We start from the raw sequence: 24763 nt of genomic DNA, 5'->3' as shown, positions 1-24763 counted from the left end.
TGATGGAATTGTGTCATTTATTGCTGTTGAGGCCAAAACATTAGAACCACCTCCTGGTTTTTCCTTTTTTTCTTTGTCAATAATACAAGAATTAAATGAGTTTTAAGCTTAAAAAGATAAAACATTCTTCAGTTTTGAAATGAATTCACATCTAGTTATAAACACTTAAAACATTGAGTTACTTGTGGAACATAAAGTACTTTTGTATGGAAGTATATCAGTGATTGTATTGGATCTTAAGTGATTCATAAAAAGTCGAACCTTCAGGGTCAAGGAAAGCCAGGGAGGTCGTTGACCTTGACCCCAGAGACGACACAAGGGATACCACAAACACATTTGTTTGCAGGCCTTCGGGAAAAAAGTGTAAAACAAATGTTTTTGTTGAAGAATCGAATTAAATCATTTCTTTATTGGAAAGTAGAATTTGAGTAATTTTTCTATTAAAAAAAAGTTATATTTTCAAAACAAATGATTAAAAATAAATAAATAATGGCGTTTGATGTTTATTTTCTAATGATGGAAAAATACATTTTTTAAATCCAATTTTTTTTAATTCGTAGACGTTTAAATTCAATATAAAAACACATTTATATAAAAAGGAATTAAATGTTGTCACTGATTTACTTCCAAACGTTTCTCCAAATCAAATCAAATCAAACATCCATTTGTCTCTGAACATTCCTTTGAGTTTTCATTCCAGATGCAACTTTTACAAGTGTGTGTGTGCGTGTGTGTGTGTGTGTGTGTGCGTGTGCGTGTGCGTGTGCGTGTGTGTGTGTGTGTGCATGTGTGTGTTCTCTGCTGGTTCACCTGGTGTGTGGTCGTCCAGGCAACACAACACGTCAGGAATGATCTTTGTACAGTCGAGGTCCTGACGTTGACAAACATCTACTGACTTCTTAGCACCGACGTTATGTGCCGTTGGAAGGAAAAGTTATCACGACAGAAAACTAGTTTTGTGCGACGACACCTGAACTTGTGTTTGACCTTTGGTTTCCCACAATCCCTTGTGCTTACTAAGGCATGCTGTCTACGGCGCTGGTGTGTCTCGGTACAATCGCATGATTCCATGAAAAAATAAAACATTTCCTTCAGTTTCCTGCTTCACAATCGTCTGTAAGGCGTCGCCACGGCAACAGAGTTGTGCTGCGATGGTTCGATAATGAGTCCAGGATCTTGTGCTCATGTGACACAAAAGAGAGATTTTGTTCACAATCCAGAGGTTTTGTTTTTTTCAAAAGGTCATATGTACCGTTACCGTGGCGACGGAAGGCATGAGAATGAGGTGGTTACTACGACAACCGTCGGTGAAAGGATGGTGCGAGAACCACAAACCTGGTTCTGGTCTGAGGGTCTGAGGGTCAGTCCAGCATCTGGACGAAGGAAGACGGGAACAAACCTCTTTGATCCGGTTCTTCCTCCAGGTAACCGAGCTGCAAACACAAGTTTTTAACTTTATTACTTTATATTACTATACTATATATATTACTTTAATATAAATATTACTATACTATATATAATACTATACATATTACTATACTATATATATTACTATACTATATATAACTATACTATATATATATATTACTATACTATACATATTACCATACCATATATATTACTATACGATATATATAACTGTACTATATATATATAAATATACACATTACTATACTATATATATGACTATACTATATATATAACTTTACTATATGTATCACTCAACTATACATATTACTATACTATATATATAACTTTACTATATGTATTACTAAACTATATATATTACTATACTATATATATAACTATACTATATATATAACTTTACTATATGTATCACTAAACTATATATATTACTATACGTCTACTGACGAAAAGAAACATCTTAACACGTTTTTATTTGTTCAGGCTTTTCCTTGATTTTCTGGAACTCCTGTTGTGTTATCAGTATTATCTTGATCTTTAAAGTATATACTTTATTGAATATTGTTTTGATTGTTTAGGCGCTTTGTGTCCCTGGTCTGGAAAAGCGCTATATAAATAAAAATTTCTTACTTACTATATATATATAACTATACTATATATATTACTATATTATATATATGACTATATATGTAACTATACTATATATATTACTATACTATATATAAAACTATATTATATATATGACTATACTATATATATTCTATACGCCGACATGACTGACTCTGATACGTACCCACCAGTCCACGTCCTCCTGACCGAGGACCACCAGGGTCTGACCCTCACAGAAGCTCAGCTCGTCCATGTGGTCGGCCTCACAGTCGTAGAGCGCCTGAGCTCGTCGGCATGACGACCCGCGAGGCTGTGGACGACATGGGTTCAGGGACCAGGGTTGCTGGTACGAAAACCATCAGAGTCTCACCAGTGATCTGCGGGGGAGGGGCTGGGGGGCGGGGCCTCGGCTGTCATTCTCAAAGCTGCGCGAGCGCCGGTTGGACGGCGAGCCGTTAGGTGACCTGTGATTGGTGAACGAGAAGTGGGAGGAGCTCGTGTCGCTGTCGGCTCGTCGGAAACCTCGAGACAAAGAAACACAAATGAATGTTTGTTCGGAATAAATGTTTGTTTTACGACAAACACATGGAGCTGAAGAATAAACAGAGAAGATGACGACATAACAGAGAGAACAGAGAGATGCTACAAGATGCTAACAAGAATTAGCCTAATTTAATAAACAGATAATGGGCTATTTTTTAAATTGTAAATTATTATTTATACAAAGAATAAAAGTGTAAAATGGATATTCATTTATTTAAAAAAAAAAATAGAAATGAAGAATAAAAACTAAGAAAAGAAAAAATGACCAACTGTGGAGAGAAATGCTAACAAGCGTTAGCTTCATATGATATGATTTTAATACTGTAAATTAATATTTATATAAACAATTAATATGTAAGATAAATGTTTATAATATTTAAAATAGGAACTGAAGGATGAAAAGATAATTTGCTCTTATTTTAAGTGTAAAATATTATTTATAAAAAAAAAAGAATGTTTATTTAATTAAAAACAAATTGAAATGAAGAATAAAAACTAATAAATAAATGTTAAGATCATTTAAAAAATGTAAATCGATATTTACATAAACAATAAAAGTGTAAAATTAAGATTTATTGTGTCAAGTAATAGAAATGAATAATGAAAAACTGAAGTAAGAAAAGAGAAAATGATTAACTAAGAAATATATACTAACAAGAACTAGCTTTAGAACTAGAACTAGCTAATTAACAGAGAATGAGATCATTTTAAACTATAAATTAATATTTATATAAAGAATGAAAGTTTTAAATTGATGTTTATTTTATAACCAATAGAAATTAAGAATAAAAACTAAGAAAAGAAAATATGAGAAACTAACTGAGACATGCTAACAAGAATTAGCATCATATGATAAACATATGATATAATTGTAAACTGTAAATTAATATTTATATAAACAAATTAAAATGTAAAATAAATGTTTTTAATATTTAAAAATAGAACAGAAAAATGACAGCGAGGATTGAACGAATGTTCGGGAGGAAACAGGAAGTTCCAGACAGGAAGTACCTCGGTCGGGTCGTTCGGTCACTGATCCGAGGACGGACGACGGCCTGAACAGAAACATGTTCTCACAAAATTGTTCCACTTTTTAAAAACTTTATTGATAAATACATTTGTTTATAAATTAAAGAGGAAATAAGTATATTAGAATATTGAAGTTTGAAATATTTTAACTTTTATATTTTTTTTATTTAGATGTTGTTTTTTAAGCATTCAATTATTTTGGGAGGGATAATTAAATGAAAACATTTGAATAAACGTGAATATTTTCAAAATGAATGTATTTTTTGAAGTTTTATTTTCTAATCACGATAACTAAATATTTTTGAATAATAGCCTTTTTAAAATCAATATAAAAATGACTGTGTCATCTTATACTCGTCCACTAGATGTCAGTGTAGTCCTATATATTTATATATGTATAACATTTTTATACATTTAATGTTAAGTTATACTCAGTTAACAGAAATGTTACTGTGTCTCGTATCAAGTGGTGATTATTATCAGATGTAATTACTGTGTAATAATCAAAGTTACTTCAATAAATCCAACTCTCTGTGATACTTACACACACTTCTTGAACGATGAATCCGGGCCACCATAGATCCTTGGACTGTTGGGAAGACCGTGGTCTACACACACACACACACAAACACACACACACACATAAGTGAAGGTCAGAGGTCAGAGGTCAGATCAGTGGACCATCATTACCGCGTCTGCCGGACTCGGAGTAAGTTCTCTTGTGGTGAGGAGACGTGGACCTGCGAGTTCCTGAGGAGAAGAAGACGTCGCCGTCGTCGTATCCGTCCTCCAGGTATCCGTCCGGAGGAGGAGGAGGAGGAACGTTAGGAGCTACGACAGGAAGGAGGAGGAACGTTAGGAGCTACGACAGGAAGGAGGAGGAACGTTAGGAGCTACGACAGGAAGGAGGAGGAGGAACGTTAGGAGCTACGACAGGAAGGAGGAGGAACGTTAGGAGCTACGACAGGAAGGAGGAGGAACGTTAGGAGCTACGATAGGAAGGAGGAGGAACGTTAGGAGCTACGACAGGAAGGAGGAGGAACGTTAGGAGCTACGACAGGAAGGAGGAGGAACGTTAGGAGCTACGACAGGAAGGAGGAGGAGGAGGAACGTTAGGAGCTACGACAGGAAGGAGGAGGAGGAACGTTAGGAGCTACGACAGGATGGAGGAGGAGGAACGTTAGGAGCTACGACAGGAAGGAGGAGGAGGAACGTCAGGAGCTACGACAGGAAGGAGGAGGAGGAACGTTAGGAGCTACGACAGGAAGGAGGAGGAGGAACGTTAGGAGCTACGACAGGAAGGAGAAGGAGGAGGAACGTTAGGAGCTATGACAGGAAGGAGGAGGAACGTTAGGAGCTATGACAGGAAGGAGAAGGAGGAGGAACGTTAGGAGCTACGAAAGGAAGGAGGAGGAACGTTAGGAGCTACGACAGAAAGGAGAAGGAGGAGGAACGTTAGGAGCTACGACAGGAAGGAGGAGGAGGAACGTTAGGAGCTACGACAGGAAGGAGGAGGAGGAACGTTAGGAGCTACGACAGGAAGAAGGAGGAACGTTATGAGCTACGACAGGAAGAAGGAGGAGGAGGAACGTTAGGAGCTACGACTGGAAGAAGGAGGAACGTTATGGGCTACGACAGGAAGAAGGAGGAGGAGGAACGTTAGGAGCTACGACAGGAAGAAGGAGGAACGTTAGGAGCTACGACAGGAAGGAGGAGGAGGAGGAAGAACGTTAGGAGCTACGACAGGAAGGAGGAGGAGGAACGTCAGGAGCTACGACAGGAAGGAGGAGGAGGAACGTCAGGAGCTACGACAGGAAGGAGGAGGAGGAACGTCAGGAGCTACGACAGGAAGGAGGAGGAGGAACGTCAGGAGCTACGACAGGAAGGAGGAGGAGGAACGTTAGGAGCTACGACAGGAAGGAGGAGGAGGAACGTTAGGAGCTACGACAGGAAGGAGGAGGAGGAACGTCAGGAGCTACGACAGGAAGGAGGAGGAGGAACGTTAGGAGCTACGACAGGAAGGAGGAGGAGGAACGTTAGGAGCTACGACAGGAAGGAGGAGGAGGAACGTTAGAAGCTACGACAGGAAGGAGGAGGAACGTTAGGAGCTACGTCAGGAAGGAGGAGGAACGTTAGGAGCTACGACAGGAAGAAGGAGGAACGTTATGAGCTACGACAGGAAGGAGGAGGAGGAGGAGGAGGAGGAGGAGGAACGTTAGGAGCTACGACAGGAAGGAGGAGGAACGTTAGGAGCTACGACAGGAAGAAGGAGGAACGTTATGAGCTACGACAGGAAGAAGGAGGAGGAGGAACGTTAGGAGCTACGACAGGAAGAAGGAGGAACGTTAGGAGCTACGACAGGAAGGAGGAGGAGGAGGAGGAGGAACGTTAGGAGCTACGACAGGAAGGAGGAGGAACGTTAGGAGCTACGACAGGAAGGAGGAGGAACGTTAGGAGCTACGACAGGAAGGAGGAGGAGGAACGTTAGGAGCTACGACAGGAAGGAGGAGGAACGTTAGGAGCTACGACAGGAAGGAGGAGGAACGTTAGGAGCTACGATAGGAAGGAGGAGGAACGTTAGGAGCTACGACAGGAAGGAGGAGGAACGTTAGGAGCTACGACAGGAAGGAGGAGGAACGTTAGGAGCTACGACAGGAAGGAGGAGGAGGAGGAACGTTAGGAGCTACGACAGGAAGGAGGAGGAGGAAGGTTAGGAGCTACGACAGGATGGAGGAGGAGGAGGAACGTTAGGAGCTACGACAGGAAGGAGGAGGAGGAACGTTAGGAGCTACGACAGGAAGGAGGAGGAGGAACGTTAGGAGCTACGACAGGAAGGAGAAGGAGGAGGAACGTTAGGAGCTATGACAGGAAGGAGGAGGAACGTTAGGAGCTACGACAGGAAGGAGAAGGAGGAGGAACGTTAGGAGCTACGAAAGGAAGGAGGAGGAACGTTAGGAGCTACGACAGAAAGGAGAAGGAGGAGGAACGTTAGGAGCTACGACAGGAAGGAGGAGGAGGAACGTTAGGAGCTACGACAGGAAGGAGGAGGAGGAACGTTAGGAGCTACGACAGGAAGAAGGAGGAACGTTATGAGCTACGACAGGAAGAAGGAGGAGGAGGAACGTTAGGAGCTACGACTGGAAGAAGGAGGAACGTTATGGGCTACGACAGGAAGAAGGAGGAGGAGGAACGTTAGGAGCTACGACAGGAAGGAGGAGGAGGAGGAAGAACGTTAGGAGCTACGACAGGAAGGAGGAGGAGGAACGTCAGGAGCTACGACAGGAAGGAGGAGGAGGAACGTCAGGAGCTACGACAGGAAGGAGGAGGAGGAACGTCAGGAGCTACGACAGGAAGGAGGAGGAGGAACGTCAGGAGCTACGACAGGAAGGAGGAGGAGGAACGTCAGGAGCTACGACAGGAAGGAGGAGGAGGAACGTTAGGAGCTACGACAGGAAGGAGGAGGAGGAACGTTAGGAGCTACGACAGGAAGGAGGAGGAGGATCGTCAGGAGCTACGACAGGAAGGAGGAGGAGGAACGTTAGGAGCTACGACAGGAAGGAGGAGGAGGAACGTTAGGAGCTACGACAGGAAGGAGGAGGAGGAACGTTAGAAGCTACGACAGGAAGGAGGAGGAACGTTAGGAGCTACGTCAGGAAGGAGGAGGAACGTTAGGAGCTACGACAGGAAGAAGGAGGAACGTTATGAGCTACGACAGGAAGGAGGAGGAGGAGGAGGAGGAGGAACGTTAGGAGCTACGACAGGAAGGAGGAGGAACGTTAGGAGCTACGACAGGAAGAAGGAGGAACGTTATGAGCTACGACAGGAAGAAGGAGGAGGAGGAACGTTAGGAGCTACGACAGGAAGAAGGAGGAACGTTAGGAGCTACGACAGGAAGGAGGAGGAGGAGGAGGAGGAGGAGGAGGAGGAACGTTAGGAGCTACGACAGGAAGGAGGAGGAGGAGGAACGTTAGGAGCTACGACAGGAAGGAGGAGGAACATTAGGACCTACAACAGGAAGGAGGAGGAGGAACGTTAGGAGCTACGACAGGAAGGAGGAGGAACATTAGGACCTAGAACAGGAAGGAGGAGGAACGTTAGGAGCTACGACAGGAAGGAGGAGGAGGAACGTCAGGAGCTACGACAGGAAGGAGGAGGAACGTTAGGAGCTACGACAGGAAGGAGGAGGAGGAACGTTAGGAGCTACGACAGGAAGGAGAAGGAGGAGGAACGTTAGGAGCTACGACAGGAAGGAGGAGGAACGTTAGGAGCTACGACAGGAAGGAGGAGGAGGAGGAACGTTAGGAGCTACGACAGGAAGGAGGAGGAGGAACGTTAGGAGCTACGACAGGAAGGAGGAGGAGGAACATTAGGAGCTACGACAGGAAGGAGGAGGAACGTTAGGAGCTACGACAGGAAGGAGAAGGAGGAGGAACGTTAGGAGCTACGACAGGAAGGAGGAGGAGGAACATTAGGAGCTACGACAGGAAGGAGGAGGAACGTTAGGAGCTACGACAGGAAGGAGAAGGAGGAGGAACGTTAGGAGCTACGACAGGAAGGAGGAGGAGGAACGTTAGGAGCTACGACAGGAAGGAGGAGGAGGAACGTTAGGAGCTACGACAGGAAGGAGAAGGAGGAGGAACGTCAGGAGCTACGACAGGAAGGAGGAGGAGGAACGTTAGGAGCTACGACAGGAAGGAGGAGGAGGAACATTAGGAGCTACGACAGGAAGGAGGAGGAACGTTAGGAGCTACGACAGGAAGGAGAAGGAGGAGGAACGTTAGGAGCTACGACAGGAAGGAGGAGGAGGAACGTTAGGAGCTACGACAGGAAGGAGGAGGAGGAGGAACGTCAGGAGCTACGACAGGAAGGAGGAGGAGGAACGTTAGGAGCTACGACAGGAAGGAGGAGGAGGAACATTAGGAGCTACGACAGGAAGGAGGAGGAACGTTAGGAGCTACGACAGGAAGGAGAAGGAGGAGGAACGTTAGGAGCTACGACAGGAAGGAGGAGGAGGAACGTTAGGAGCTACAACAGGAAGGAGAAGGAGGAACATTAGGAGCTACGACAGGAAGGAGGAGGAACGTTAGGAGCTACGACAGGAAGGAGAAGGAGGAGGAACGTTAGGAGCTACGACAGGAAGGAGGAGGAGGAACGTTAGGAGCTACAACAGGAAGGAGAAGGAGGAGGAACGTCAGGAGCTACGACAGGAAGGAGGATCAGGGTGCAAAGATGCTTTTGATTCTTCGATCTCAAAAATAATTTCATTAGAAAAGAGTTTCTGTTATTAAATACATGTATTTATTTTCAATCGAAAAAAAAGTTTTTTTTATAAAAAAAAAAATTTGATTCAATAAAAAAAGGTTTACGGATTATATATATATTTTTTTAGTCCAAGTTGCTTTATCTAAAAAAATGTTGCGTCAATGAAAAGTTCCTTAATTTTAAGGTCTTCAATCAGGAAAATATTTTCAATTGGTTCATCGAAAGAGTTGTTAATTATTCAAGCAAAAGTTCCTTCATTAAAAAAAACACATCAATAGCAAAACGTCTAAACGTATGCTCACCTTTGACTCTAGGGGGCAGTGGCGGCGCAGGAGAGGAGGGGGGCACAGGAGGAGGACTGTGGGCAGATCCAGAGGGTCTGCTGTGGAGCTCCATGGCCATGGCCAGTCTCCTGCCCACACTGAGCAAACCTCCTCCTCCTCCTGGAGCTGCTGCTCCACAGTACAGAGGAGAGACGGAGGAGGAGGAGAGAGACTGGCTGAAGCTGAAGGGGCGAGAGGAGAAGGAGAAGGAGGACGAGGAGGATCGCTCCTTCTTCACCGGACCGTTCTGGAAACATGTGGAATTATTCTTATTTTACTTTTTATTCTTAATATAAACCTGAGTTTTCTATTTGCATCTGCATTATTTTACTGTGGAGGTGAAATGTTTCTTTAATATTCATTAAAATAATTATTGTAAATCAAATACTTGTTTAATTAAAAAAAAAGTAGTTGCTTTAATCACTTAAGAGAAATGATGTTATTTTAATCAATTACAAAACAACGACTACTATTTCATTGCAAAAGAATGAATTGAATTAAAAATAAAAATGAAAGAAATACAAGCAACTTTTCAGGAGTTGAATAAATGACACACAAATATCATCCATAATATTAAATACAAAAAAGATTATATCAATGAAATAAACCATTTTAAACTTTATTTGTTTATAAATTAACAATACAAAAATCGACCTTTATAATTTTAACACAAAATGACAAACTAAAACTACCCAAATTAGGCTTTTTTTAATGGATTTTTTTACAACTAATCAAACAGCTCCCCCGTGCGGTAGAACACGGTATTATAACTACGTCAGTTCGTCGGTTATAACCATAAATATATAAATATGTAATAAAAATGTATAATCATTTGTGATATTGATCAAGAATAATTAGTATTTTTCTAACACATTTAAATATACAAATTTAAATATTGAGTAAACACAAAAAGAGTTGTGAACTTTGACCTCACGTGTTAGCATCAAGCTAACAGTTGACAAACGAGACAAACATTACATTATTTTTCTATGTTAACAATCAGTACAAGTTTAGTTCACTGTTCAAGTACTGTTACATAATATTTTCAATGAAAACACTCATTTATTCTACTATAGTAATAGAGTATTGTTGTTTTTGTGATGTTAAAGTAAAGTATCAGTTTATGACGGGAAATAAACGACATAACTATAAATAAATAAATAAATATTTAAAAATTTAAATGAATAAATGTGTGAATAAATGTATTTAAAAAAAACAACTTCTGATTTATTTCTTGTCAAAATATGGTGCTATTTATGTGTGTACTTTCATTTATTTATACATTTAAACTATCATTTATTATTTACATTTAATTATAAATGTATTTATTCAAACATCCATTTATTCATTTATTTATATGTTTCCTTTTTATTGATAATTTGTTTCCACATTGCTCTGGCGGTATGAACGTGTTCAGGAACACACAGAGTGTGTACTTGTACTTGTACTTGTACTTGTACTTGAGGAGTGACCTTGTCATCGAAGTCTTCGTCGCTGTCGTACAGGTCGTCGTGACGAAGCCTCCACTCGTACTCGACGTTGACATGAAGGTCCAGCCGGTCGTTCTGAGCCTGTTGCAGCTGAAAACAAACAATTTAACATTTTTAGAAAGTTTAAAGTACATGTTGTTGTTGTGTATTTATTAATCAAACTCACCAGCGCCTCACACTGGCTGTACTTTAACCTGCGGCTCACGTCTAACGCAGTTTCTCCCAATTCGTTCTCTGAGGATCAAGAAACATTGAAACTTAATTTGTTATATATGAACGTTTATCCACATGTTGAAAGAAACTTTGATTTTTTTAAATTAAAATTCTGTTTTATTAAGCAGTGAATTTTTATTTATTTAATAATTTCTATGTTGAAAGTTTCAATTTGTTTAATCACTTTTTTAAAAATTGACATGTGTGTTATCTTTAAACTAATATAGTTGTGTGTCTCACTGGTGTTTGTGTGTAATCTTTAAATGAATATAGTTGTGTGTCTCACTGGTGTGTGTGTTATCTTTAAACTAATATAGTTGTGTGTCTCACTGGTGTGTGTGTTATCTTTAAACTAATATAGTTGTGTGTCTCACTGGTGTGTGTGTTATCTTTAAACTAATATAGTTGTGTGTCTCACTGGTGTGTGTGTTATCTTTAAACTAATATAGTTGTGTGTCTCACTGGTGTGTGTGTTATCTTTAAACTAATATAGTTGTGTGTCTCACTGGTGTGTGTGTTATCTTTAAATTAATATAGTTGTGTGTCTCACTGTTGTGTGTTATCTTTAAATTAATATAGTTGTGTGTCTCACTGGTGTGTGTGTTATCTTTAAATTAATATAGTTGTGTGTCTCACTGGTGTGTGTGTTATCTTTAAATTAATATAGTTGTGTGTCTCACTGGTGTGTGTGTTATCTTTAAATTAATATAGTTGTGTGTCTCACTGGTGTGTGTGTTATCTTTAAACTAATATAGTTGTGTGTCTCACTGGTGTGTGTGTTATCTTTAAATTAATATAGTTGTGTGTCTCACTGGTGTGTGTGTTATCTTTAAATTAATATAGTTGTGTGTCTCACTGGTGTGTGTGTTATCTTTAAACTAATATGTGTGTGTCTCACTGGTGTGTGTGTTATATTTAAACTAATATGTGTGTGTCTCACTGGTGTGTGTGTTATCTTTAAACTAATATAGTTGTGTGTCTCACTGGTGTGTGTGTTATCTTTAAACTAATATGTGTGTGTCTCACAGGTGTGTGTGTTATCTTTAAACTAATATAGTTGTGTGTCTCACTGGTGTGTGTGTTATATTTAAACTAATATGTGTGTGTCTCACTGGTGTGTGTGTTATATTTAAACTAATATAGTTGTGTGTCTCACTGGTGTGTGTGTTGGCTCGTGCGCGCAGCAGCAGCTTCACACAGTCGCTCTTGTTGTGTAGACAGCTGTAGTGTAGCGCTGTGTTGCCAGACGTCGTCTGCATGTCCACATTAGAGCTGAGCACAAACACAAAAGTGACATGTGTTAAATTAATTAATTATTTGTTGACATCTTTAACAAACATATTTGTTGACATCTTTAATAATTATATTTGTTGACATCTTTAACAAACGCACCAGTTCTGAGCCAGGAAGTCCAGGATGTGCAGGGAGGTGCGGTCGGCCAGGAGAACAGCCAGATGAAGAGCCGTCTCGTTCTTCTCCTTTAAAGACATTAGTTAATGTTGAGTGTGTAGGTGTGTGTGTGTGTGTGTGTGTACCTGTATGTGTGTGTGTGTGTGTGTGTGTGTGTACCTGTATGTGTGTGGGCAGGGGGTGACTCAGGTCGGTCTTCTGGGCGAACAGCTGGATCAGGCTGTAGATGTCGCAGCTCTTGGTCGCCTCCTGCAGGACGCGCAGCGCCGCTGCCGAGCTGTGACTCTTCCTGACGAAGTGCACGTCCTGGTACTTGAGCTGAATGAAGTCTTTCCTCTCCGTCCTGATGTCACAACCAGAGTCAGACACTATCATGCACCAGCAATACTATCATGCACCAGCAACACTATCAAGCACCAGCAACACTATCATGCACCAGCAACACTATCAAGCACCAGCAACACTATCAAGCACCAGCAACACTATCAAGCACCAGCAACACTATCAAGCACCAGCAACACTATCAAGCACCAGCGACACTATCATGCACCAGCAACACTATCAAGCACCAGCAACACTATCAAGCACCAGCAACACTATCAAGCACCAGCGACACTATCATGCACCAGCAACACTATCAAGCACCAGCAACACTATCAAGCACCAGCAACACTATCAAGCACCAGCAACACTATCAAGCACCAGCGACACTATCAAGCACCAGCAACACTATCAAGCACCAGCAACACTATCAAGCACCAGCAACACTATCAAGCACCAGCAACACTATCAAGCACCAGCAATACTATCAAGCACCAGCAACACTATCAAGCACCAGCAACACTATCAAGCACCAGCAACACTATCAAGCACCAGCAACACTATCAAGCACCAGCAATACTATCAAGCACCAGCAATACTATCATGCACCAGCAACACTATCAAGCACCAGCAACACTATCAAGCACCAGCAATACTATCATGCACCAGCAATACTATCCTGCACGAGCAACACTATCAAGCACCAGCAACACTATCATGCACCAGCAACACTATCAAGCACCAGCAACACTATCATGCACCAGCAACACTATCATGCACCAGCAACACTATCAAGCACCAGCAATACTATCATGCACCAGCAACACTATCATGCACCAGCAACACTATCATGCACCAGCAATACTATCCTGCACGAGCAACACTATCAAGCACCAGCAACACTATCAAGCACCAGCAACACTATCAAGCACCAGCAACACTATCATGCACCAGCAACACTATCATGCACCAGCGACACTATCATGCACCAGCAACACTATCAAGCACCAGCGACACTATCATGCACCAGCAACACTATCAAGCACCAGCAACACTATCAAGCACCAGCAACACTATCAAGCACCAGCAACACTATCAAGCACCAGCAACACTATCAAGCACCAGCAACACTATCAAGCACCAGCAACACTATTGTGCACCAGCGACACTATCAAGCACCAGCAACACTATCAAGCACCAGCAACACTATCATGCACCAGCAACACTATCAAGCACCAGCAACACTATCAAGCACCAGCAATACTATCAAGCACCAGCAACACTATCAAGCACCAGCAACACTATCAAGCACCAGCAACACTATCAAGCACCAGCAACACTATCAAGCACCAGCAACACTATCAAGCACCAGCAACACTATCAAGCACCAGCAATACTATCAAGCACCAGCAACACTATCATGCACCAGCGACACTATCATGCACCAGCAATACTATCAAGCACCAGCAACACTATCAAGCACCAGCAACACTATCAAGCACCAGCAATACTATCAAGCACCAGCAACACTATCAAGCACCAGCAACACTATCAAGCACCAGCAACACTATCAAGCACCAGCAATACTATCAAGCACCAGCAACACTATCATGCACCAGCGACACTATCATGCACCAGCAATACTATCAAGCACCAGCAACACTATCAAGCACCAGCAACACTATCAAGCACCAGCAACACTATCAAGCACCAGCAATACTATCAAGCACCAGCAACACTATCATGCACCAGCAGGACCAGCAGATCGAGGCTCACATGTGGCTCAGCGACGACGGCTTCAGCGATGGACTCAGAAGATTCGCCTCCAGGATCTCATTGAAGCCGGAGTTTCCGACGTTCCTCGCGAGCTGAAGGACGAGAGCAAAGAAACTTGTTTATTTATGATTTACAAATGTTTATAAAGTTATATCGTTGCAGCTCTGGACGTATATAAACGGTGCTGTCACAATATGGAATTAATTAATTTAACACAATTGTTTTATTTAAATGTTTTATTATTTTAAGCATTTGATAATTATTTCAATAATTTCGTTATTCTAAGGTTGATTTTTCTTTTAATTGAATAAATAATCATTTTAATTGAATGAAAATTTATTTTAATTAAATACATTTTTTCTTAATGGACCATTTTTAAAATTAATCTTTTTACAGAAAGTTTTATATTGTAATTCCTGAAATTCACTTCACTTCAATGACATTTATTTAAATTAAATAAATAAAAAATATATATTGAATTTAGAAAAGAAAATTTGAAATTATTGGAAATATCAAACTGTTTTGTTCTTTCTCTCTTTAACTTTGTATTTCAAAAAATATATTTAATTTAGTCTATTTTAATGTATTTAACTCCATATTTGAAAAACAAATTAAATCTCTCAATATAGAAATAATTTAAATATTTTTATACAAATCAATTATTGAAAAATTAATTTTATGCTTGTAAAATATTTGAAGTTTAAACATATGTGTGAAGTTTAATATAGAAATGTAAATTAAAAAACTTCACATTTCTACCTTTGTCTGTTAGTGGATGCTAGCTAGCAGCTAGCATGTAGCAGCTGTGTTACTTTAGCATCATTTTACTGTGATTTAAATTTACTATCGAATGTAATTTGAAGTTAAAGTAAGACCTTCGGTTCAGTGACGTGAGGTCGAGACCAAGAAGTTCACGTTGGTAAAAACAACAAAGCAACACAACAAGATTCTGTTCCTCAAAAAACAGAGCTAACTAGCTAGCATAGGCTAATAAACAAGCTGACAAGTGTAGTTTCTCAGACTCACCAGCAGGTCTGATGTTCCCAGAGTGTCCAGACTGAGGGACTGGATCCTGGAGATGTGAACCCCCATCTCCCTGTGAACCCCGGAACACTCGATACATGTGAGGATCCCCAGGTTTGTGGACAACCAGCCAGGATCTGTATGGACCAGGAACGTCATCGTGACGGAATCATGGATGGATGGAAGGAGGGATGAAAGCAAGGGAGGAAGTATGGATGGAAGGAAAGATGGATCAAAGGAAGAATGCAAGGAAGGATGACAAAAAGGACAAAAGGAAGGATGAACGGAAGCATGACAGGAAGAAAGAATGGAACAATACATGGAAGGATGAAAGGAATGAAGATAAAAAGGATGAATGGAAGAATGAAAGGAAGGAAGGAAGAATTAAAAGAAAGGAAACGATGAAAAGAAGGAAAGATGATGATGGACAGAGTGATGGATGGAAGGATGAAAGGAAGAAAGTTGACTCCTTTCAAAATTAACGATGAAAGGAAGGATGACAGTAAGAATGGATGGATGGATGGATGGATGGATGGATGGATGGATGGATGGATGGATGGATGGATGGATGAATGAAAGGTAGGATGGATGGATGGATGGATGGATGGATGGATGGATGGATGGATGGATGGATGGATGGATGGATGGATGGATGGATGGATGGATGGATGGATGGATGGATGGATGGATGGATGGATGGATGGATGGATGGATGGATGGATGGATGGATGGATGGATGGATGGATGGATGGATGGATGGATGGATGGATGGGTAAGAAGACCTGGAGCTCCACAGTCGCAGCAGCTGTTGTTTCCTGGCATCCTTCTGATGTCATCAGTGATGGAACGAGTCAAGTCCTCGACGCTGCTCTCTCCTCCTCTCATCCCTCCATCCAGAGCCACACTCAAGGCTTCTTGTTTGCTGTTGCTCAGCACTGAGATCCAGCTGTAACACGTGCACACACACACACACACACACACACACACACAGTTTGAAAACACACATTCATCTGCAGCACCAGTGCGTCTCGACTCACGCGACACACTCGGGTTCATCTTCAGCCAGGAAGTGGTACGTTCTGTTGTCTGAGGAAACAAGTGAGAGGTTCATGGAATCTAGCGCCATCTAGCGTTGAAACTGGAGACACTTTAATCCATTATTAGGATCCATTTAAAGATCGTTTTTTGACAAGTTAATCGTTGTTTTTAACATCCTCAGTGTCATTGAATGGTTTCAAAAGCTCACAAAGAGACTCGCTGGTCTTTAAACTCCACATTTTTTTTTAAAAATAAACATCTCAAGGTAAGTAAGTAAGTAAGTAAGTAAGTAATTTTTATTTGTATAGCGCTTTTCCAGACCAGGTCATTATTTTAACTTCTTGTTTTGTTTTCTTCCATTCTGTGTGTTATTGTGACAGTTTTCTAGCTTCTTAACTCTCAAAAGAAATGGTCGTCATGTAGATTTATGTCACACAGTCTTAATATCTTTAAATTAAATTGATATAAAACGTATAGTAAAAAAATATAGGCTTTCATTTATAATATAAATAATTATCAATCGTATTATTATACATTAATGGTGCATATATGTTTTTAAAAAACTTGGTGTCATTATGTAAAATCAATAAAAACAACTGTAAATAAATAATAATGATTATAAACATTAAAAATGAACAGATATTCAAATAATTCAGATATTTTGTGTAAAAAGAAATTGTACAGAATTGACTAATATCACAAAAACTTACACGAAAAAACTAATCGACGAATGACACAAAAATAGTGTGACACAAAAACAAATACACACAGAAGCAGAAAATGTTTCTCACGAGAAATGAGGTCGAAGCATTTCTTGTCCTCAACGCTGGGCTTCACCTGACAGGTGAGCAGGTTGAGTCTCGTCGGAGGTTTGTTCGGCTGAGACGAGGAAACAAACGTTTAAATTGAGAACTCTTTCATCGTGTTGTGGTTGTTGTGGTTGTGGTTGTTGTTGTGGTTGTTGTTGTGGTGGTTGTGGTTGTTGTTGTTGTTGTGGTGGTTGTTGTTGTGGTTGTTGTTGACTCACAGTAGCATGAGCGATGGTCAGGTAACAGTTGTGAACAGAACATTTCCTCTTCTGCCACATCTTCCTCAAACTGGAACAAAGAGGAATCTTCACGTTTAAAGCGGCCAAAACATTATGACCAGCAGCAACATTTCCTTTTTTTGTCAATGTTTGAAAAAATTTGACAAATTGTTTTCAGAAAAATACATTTGGTGGAGAATATTTAGGAAGGAATATATTGAAATAAGACGTTTTAAAAGTTATTTTTCTTCGGTAAATTATAGAAGAATAATCAGAAGATTTAATAGTTAATTTTAATATTTCTATTTTTTTTGTTGTTTAAGCATTATAACTTTTTTCTGAATGACTGAATTCAATAGATTGAATGTTAATTTTGATTTAATCAAATAATACTTTGTTTATTGAAAAGTTACTTTTTGTTTTGTTCTTGAATAATTCAATTTAATAATCGAATTTATTGTCACATAGTTTGATATTATAATTCAATTAATACAAAAATAAAATTAAAATTAAAATTAAAAATAGACTTTTAAATACAATATAAAAATCTTGCTATCATAGTTTCTATATTGACTTTAAAAGGCTACAAATAAAAGAAAAATATTTTTGAATTTTAGTAATAGAATATCAATCAGAATATCATGTTTAAAGAAAAACATTTTTAAAATAAATGATGAAAAACAAAACTAATTCAACCTCTCTATACATAAATGACTAAACTAAATAAACAAGAAGTTGTGACACTGATAACACTTGTGAATCCACTGGATTAATAAGAACCAGAATTGATCAGAAGGTCAATAATCTCAGGACAGTAAAAGTTGTTGCTGCTAAAGGGGGATGAACACAATATCTGGCAGCCCTTCATTACCCGTCGCTTTTCTTGTACAAGAAGCCGCTTCGCTCTGTGCCGAACTGTTTGTCTCCCAGCAGCTGATGCATGTTGTAGACTGGCTTGACTGGTGTGTCCTGCAAATACACAACATCACACATATTTTACAACAACACACAGATCAGATACAACAACACAACATTACACAGATCACAATATCACACAGATCAGATACAACAACACACAGATCAGATACAACAACACAAGATCACAAAGATCAGATACAACAACACAACAACACACAGATCAGATACAACAACACAACATCACAGAGATCAGATACAACACACAGATCAGATACAACAACACAACATCACACAGATCAGATACAACAACACACAGATCAGATACAACAACACAAGATCACACAGATCAGATACTACAACACAACAACACACAGATCAGATACAACAACACAACATCACACAGATCAGATACAACACACAGATCAGATACAACAACACAACATCACACAGATCAGATACAACAACACACAGATCAGATACAACATCACACAGATCAGATACAACAACACACAGATCAGATACAACAACACACAGATCAGATACAACAACACACAGGTCAGATACAACAACACAACATCACACAGATCATATACAACAACACAACATCTCACCTGCTCCAGGTGGACGACAGGTCTCAGCTGATCTCTGAGTGACACCAACTGTCGCTTCTCCTCGTCCTGACGCTGCTTCACCTGAACAAGTTCATCACTGATCACTTCTCTGCTGATGTTGTGTAACTCAGATCTACTAGTCATGTCTGGCACACATCAGGATGTTGTGTCACTCAGATCTACTAGTCATGTCTGGCACACATCAGGATGTTGTGTCACTCAGATCTACTAGTCATGTCTGGCACACATCAGGATGTTGTGTCACTCAGATCTACTAGTGATGTCTGGCACACATCAGGATGTTGTGTCACTCAGATCTACTAGTGATGTCTGGCACACATCAGGATGTTGTGTCACTCAGATCTACTAGTCATGTCTGGCACACATCAGGATGTTGTGTCACTCAGATCTACTAGTCATGTCTGGCACACATCAGGATGTTGTGTCACTCAGATCGACTAGTCATGTCTGGCACACATCAGGATGTTGTGTCACTCAGATCTACTAGTCATGTCTGGATGTTGTGTCGCGTCAGCAGAACTAACTCAATAAATCAACACTTGATTTGTGAACAAACTTGTACCGAAGCCAAGATGACGTTCAGCTCCTCCATGTACTGCTTCAGCCTCTGAGTGGTCGACACACACTCCTGCAGGAAACTACACACACACACACACCCCCCCCACACACACACACACACCCACACCCACACGCACACGCACACGCACACGCACACGCACACGCACACGCACACGCACACACACACACACACACACACAGTTAGTTCAACCTGGTCCCAACTTAGCAAAAATGTTTGTGTATACATTTGTGCGTGTATGTATATATGGGTGTATGTGTGCATTTGTATAAGTGTGTGTACATGTTTATGTGGTATATGTGTGTGTACTTGTGTGTGTATATGTTTATTTTTGTATACATGTTTGTATATGTGTTAGTATGTGTGTACAAGTTTGTGTATGCATTTGTATATATACATGTGTGTGTACATGTTTGTATTTGTGTGTGTACATGTGTGTATGTGTGTGTTCATGTGTGTATATATGTTTGTACATTTATGTGTATATATGTATGTGTGCATGTGTTTATATATGTGTGAATAATATATGTATATATGTGTACATTTGTACGTGTGTATGTTTGTTTGTGTGTGTATATGTGTGTTAGTGTGTGTGTGTGTGTGTGTGTGTGTGTGTGTGTGTGTGTGTGTGTGTGTGTGTGTGTGTGTGTGTGTGTGTGTGTGTGGGGGGGTGTGTGTGTGTGTGTGTATACATGTGTGTGTGTCTTACTTGTTGTGACTGTGGTAGTGTTTAATAAGGTTCTGCAACAGGTCGACTCCTCGTTTGGTTTTGATCTCGTTGACCTTGATGAGATACTGACACACACACACAGACACACACACACAGACACACACACAGACACACACACACACACACACGTTAACACACTGGATCAGGTGTCAAACAGGTGAAGCACTGACCTCACACATGCTGAGTTGGAAGGATCTCCTCTCCTTCTCCAGCTCCTCTGCGATCTCTCCTCCGCTCACTTCACTGCGCACCATCCCGTACTGTCGCGCCAGCTCTCGCTTCTCCTTCTCCACCTGTTTGCTGCACACACACACGTTCATGCTGCACACACACAACTCTGCACGAAGAGACTCACAATCTGCTCTCGTAGTCTCTCCACGCTTTGTCGAACGGCTTCTTCAGATCCTGCCGAGACACAAAACAACACTTATTATAGACACACACCAAAACTTTACATGATGGAAACTTGTGAACATTGGCACAAAAACAACAGAGAATTTTTTTTATTTTTTTTATTTAACTTAATGTATTTAATTAAATGTGATAAAAACATAATTGATTCTATAAGTTACTTGAATGAAGTGGATCTTATTTTATTTTATAATCAGTTTCATTTCATTTATATATTGACTTTATTTTGTTGTCCTGTCATCACCATGAAAAATAAATTCTGCATTTACAAAACTGTCAATAAAGTTTTTTGATTCTGATTTAGCAAATTAAAAAAAGAAGAAAAGTGATTTTCTTATCCTTTTACTAAGTATTAGGAGAGTAAAAATGTTTAAAATACATTTTATTCAAGATTGAAAACATAAAATAAGTTTAATACGAGAATACATTAAAGAGTAAACATTTATAAAGTACATCTTATACGAGATTAAAAACATATAAAATACATTAAAGATTAAACATTTATAAAGTACATGTTATACGAGATTAAAAAAATATAAAATACATTAAAGATTAAACATTTATAAAGTACATGTTATACAAGATTAAAAATATATAAAATACATTAAAGATTAAACATTTCTAAAATACATTTTATACAAGATCAAAAAAATATAAAATACATTAAAGATAAAAATCTCTGCAATACATTTAATACGAGATTAAAGTCATAGTAAAATCATTGTTTTGAGATTTTTATTATTTTAATGTCATAATAAAAATGTATTATTTACAAGGTTAATCTTGTTAAATTTGTATTTCTTTGAGTTACCTAAATAACGTCCTAATTTATTTAACTATTATAGAGAATTATATTATATGTGCTATTATATAATTCTATAGGTTATTTTAGTGACATTATTCTGACACTAGGGGGCGCCAGAAACACAATTAAAAATCCAATGGATTGAGACTTTAATACTCAACATATGTTGTTAACTAGGATTTGTCATATAACAGAAGTTCACCAGGAAGATTTGTCCTGTATTTTAAGTGCCATTTTTTTAACTAAACTTATATTAACTACTTGTTAGAGTCTTGATTTAGCTCCCCCTAGTGGCCACGTGTGATATAAAGCTGCTGATCCTCACCCCCTTCACCTCCCTCAGGTCTCCTTTGACCAGCGAGTCCAGGAAGAAGTTGATGTTGTGCAGCATGCTCTTCAGCTGAGGTTCAAGAACCAGAGAGTTAAAGTAAAGTTAAGAGTAAAAAGACTAGTTAAGGTAGTTAACCTGTTGCTCACCAGCTTCTTCATGGGCGACAGCAGTTCTTTGGAGAAGTCTGCGAGGCGACAGAAGGCGGAGCCGACCTCCGACTCTCCGTTGGAGTGACAGTTGACCGACAGCTTCTCCATGGAGTTGATGTACTGCTCGAAGTGATTGACGTGATCTGAGGACGGAGAGAAGAAGACGTCACTGGTTTGTACTTTTTTACCGACGGGACAAACTTCTTCTCTCCAACCTTGTCCTGAAGAACATTTGGCTTTCGCTGCTTTTTTCATCTTCTGTAGAACCACACGGTCGCTGTCCAGCACCTGTTCACAGAAGATAACCTGAGAATTCCTGTGTGGTCATGTGACGAGTGACTCACCTGCTGAATCGACACACACACACATAAACACACACACACACACACACACACTTTGTTCTGGAACAACAGGCTCTATTCTCCACAGCTCTGCATGAATGACCAGGTTAGATTTAAAAATCCTTCGTCGGATTGTTTGTGTCCGTTATAAACGTTTATCTACATAAAAGCTCTGCTCGCACATAACCCTGGCTAGCTAGGAGAAGCCACCACGACCTGAAGTAGCAGATCTATCAGGGGTGGACAAATAAATACAAATAAATGTACTTTTTTTTTCAATTTTGAAGTAGAAATACTCGCAAAATGAACAAATTAATTATCATATAAATAACAGATAATAACAACAACATAAAGCTATATGATGGTTATAGCATAACTCTCACCTCATCAATGGTCGCATTTTGCTAAAGTCTTAAGAATAAAACATCCACTGAGCAATATTATCACAGTATACAAACAACAAGAAAAGTATATACACAAATGTTGACAACTGTGTTATGCTCGTAGCTACGGCAACAATGATGGGATGTGTGCTGGCAGATCGCTATCATGCTACATGCTAAAAAGGTTGCTTACCCGCCACATGCTAGTAATTTTAGCAAACCTGCTTCATGCTAATAATTCACTAACTTGCTATATGCTAATAAATCACTAACCTGCTTCATGCTAATAATTCACTAACTTGCTATATGCTAATAAATCACTAACCTGCTACATGCTAATAATTCAATGACCTCCTATATGCTAACAAATCGCTAACCTGCTACATGCTAATAATTAACTTACCTGCTGTATGCTAACAAATCGCTAACCTTCTTAATGCTAATTTACTTACCTCCTATATGCTAACACATCGATTACCTGGTTCATGCTAATAAATTACTAACCTGCTATATGCTAATAATTCACCAACCTCCTATATGCTAACAAATCACTAACCTGCTACATGCTAATAATTCACTTACCTGCTGTATGCTAACCAATCGCTAATATGCTTCAGGGTGAAAAAAAAAAAAATTGCTAACCTGCTTCATGCTATTAAATCACTAACCTGCTACACGCTAACAAATGGCTGACCTTCCTAATGCTAACAACTGGCCATTTTTACATTAAAACCTGCAAAACTGGACCAACAATACATTTTTAACCGGTTATATATTTGTGATCTTCTGCTGAATTAAAGCTGCAGGTGAGATTAGAAGGTAGAACAGGTGGTGACAGTCGAGGCGTGTGATTGGTCAACATCTTCCTATTTATTCCTGTAATTATTGGAGATTATTCTGATATTATTGATAAATCCTGTTCACGCAAACATGGAACTGAAGCGAAAGATTTAAGATTATAAAATCTATAAAGGTGTTGATCTCAATTTAATATGGTTTAAATGTATTATATATTTTTAATGGGTAAATGTTTACATAATTGTTTATATAACAGTATAAATAGTAAGACATCCTGTCATTCTTGAACCCTTAAAATACACTAAAAATCTCAAGAAATACTTTTAGTTTCTGCTTAATTGAGATATTTCATTAAATAAAAGACATTTCTCTGAGTTTCCTTCAGGTTTCCTCCTCAGCTGCTGTTGATGACGTCATCTTCTCCATCACTGAAGCAACATGTGAAAAACAAAAGGCGATGACGTCACTGACCTCCTCCAGCAGGTAGACGGTGTTTCTGCAGCTGCTCATCTTGGAGGTGAAGGAGGAGGTGGTGGGAGAACTCCAGTCCTCCTGGACCTCCTGCACGAACTCTGACACCGACACGCACTCGGGCATGGTGTCCTCAGACCGGGTCCGGGTGCGAGGAAGAACCGGGTCCGGGTGCGAGGAAGAACCGGGTCACACAAAACGAGCCAGAAGAAGAAAAAATAAAAATAAAAACACCTTAAAAACACAAAGCCTGGATCAGGATAACAAGATCAGGGGATCAAACCAGCAGGATCTGATAATCCCTGTCGTTGTTGTTCCAGATTAGAGATAAATTAGCGGCTCCAGGCTGATCAATCGATCCCTGAGCGGCCACAACACACTGCAGCAGCTGGTTCCGAAAAAAGAAAAGAGTGGATCAGATGAGATAAATCCGGGCGGGCGGGTGGTCCAAACAGAAGGAGAAGAAGAACCGGGTCACTGGGCGGATCGGCTCAGTTCTGGAGCCGCTCGGGGCGTGTGGACCTGCTGACAAAGAGCAGAGCAGTCGAGAGCAGAACCGGAGCCGCTGGACCCGGAACCGGCTTCAGAGCAGCGACGCCAGCCGTGGTTCGGCGAACGATGAGCGAACATCACTTTTCATCGTTTTCCGTTTTTTTTTTATCCTCCTTTTCTTTTTGCCTTTTACTACAGCCGCATGGAGGTGCGCGTGCTCGATCCGCGGGCTCTGT

General features: G+C 40.0%; 1 protein-coding gene across 1 annotated transcript; it reads right to left on the bottom strand.

Annotated features, from left to right (window-relative positions):
- Positions 1 to 63: 63 nt before the first annotated feature.
- Positions 64 to 24496, bottom strand: unm_sa1614 (un-named sa1614). The gene is made up of 28 exons (XM_087800139.1): positions 24036 to 24496; positions 22258 to 22330; positions 22040 to 22185; positions 21888 to 21962; positions 20702 to 20751; positions 20517 to 20646; positions 20326 to 20411; positions 19602 to 19677; positions 19019 to 19099; positions 18361 to 18458; positions 17490 to 17559; positions 17254 to 17341; positions 16462 to 16510; positions 16207 to 16370; positions 15428 to 15561; positions 14402 to 14493; positions 12464 to 12647; positions 12287 to 12372; positions 12051 to 12166; positions 10848 to 10915; positions 10664 to 10771; positions 9171 to 9438; positions 4297 to 4437; positions 4151 to 4214; positions 3589 to 3632; positions 2405 to 2556; positions 2219 to 2344; positions 64 to 1433 (listed from the first exon to the last, which is right to left on the bottom strand). The coding sequence occupies exons 1-28, from the start codon at positions 24159 to 24161 to the stop codon at positions 1362 to 1364; spliced, it is 2967 nt and encodes a 988-aa protein (XP_087656265.1). The 5' UTR covers positions 24162 to 24496; the 3' UTR covers positions 64 to 1361.
- Between the last annotated feature and the right edge of the window lie 267 nt (positions 24497 to 24763).

The sequence above is a fragment of the Callionymus lyra genome, chromosome 10 (assembly GCF_982586985.1).
Source record: "Callionymus lyra chromosome 10, fCalLyr1.hap1.1, whole genome shotgun sequence".
NCBI classification, from domain to species: domain Eukaryota; kingdom Metazoa; phylum Chordata; class Actinopteri; order Syngnathiformes; family Callionymidae; genus Callionymus; species Callionymus lyra.
The sequence above is the reverse complement of the archived record's forward strand: the minus strand, read 5'-3'. Positions and strand labels throughout refer to the sequence as shown.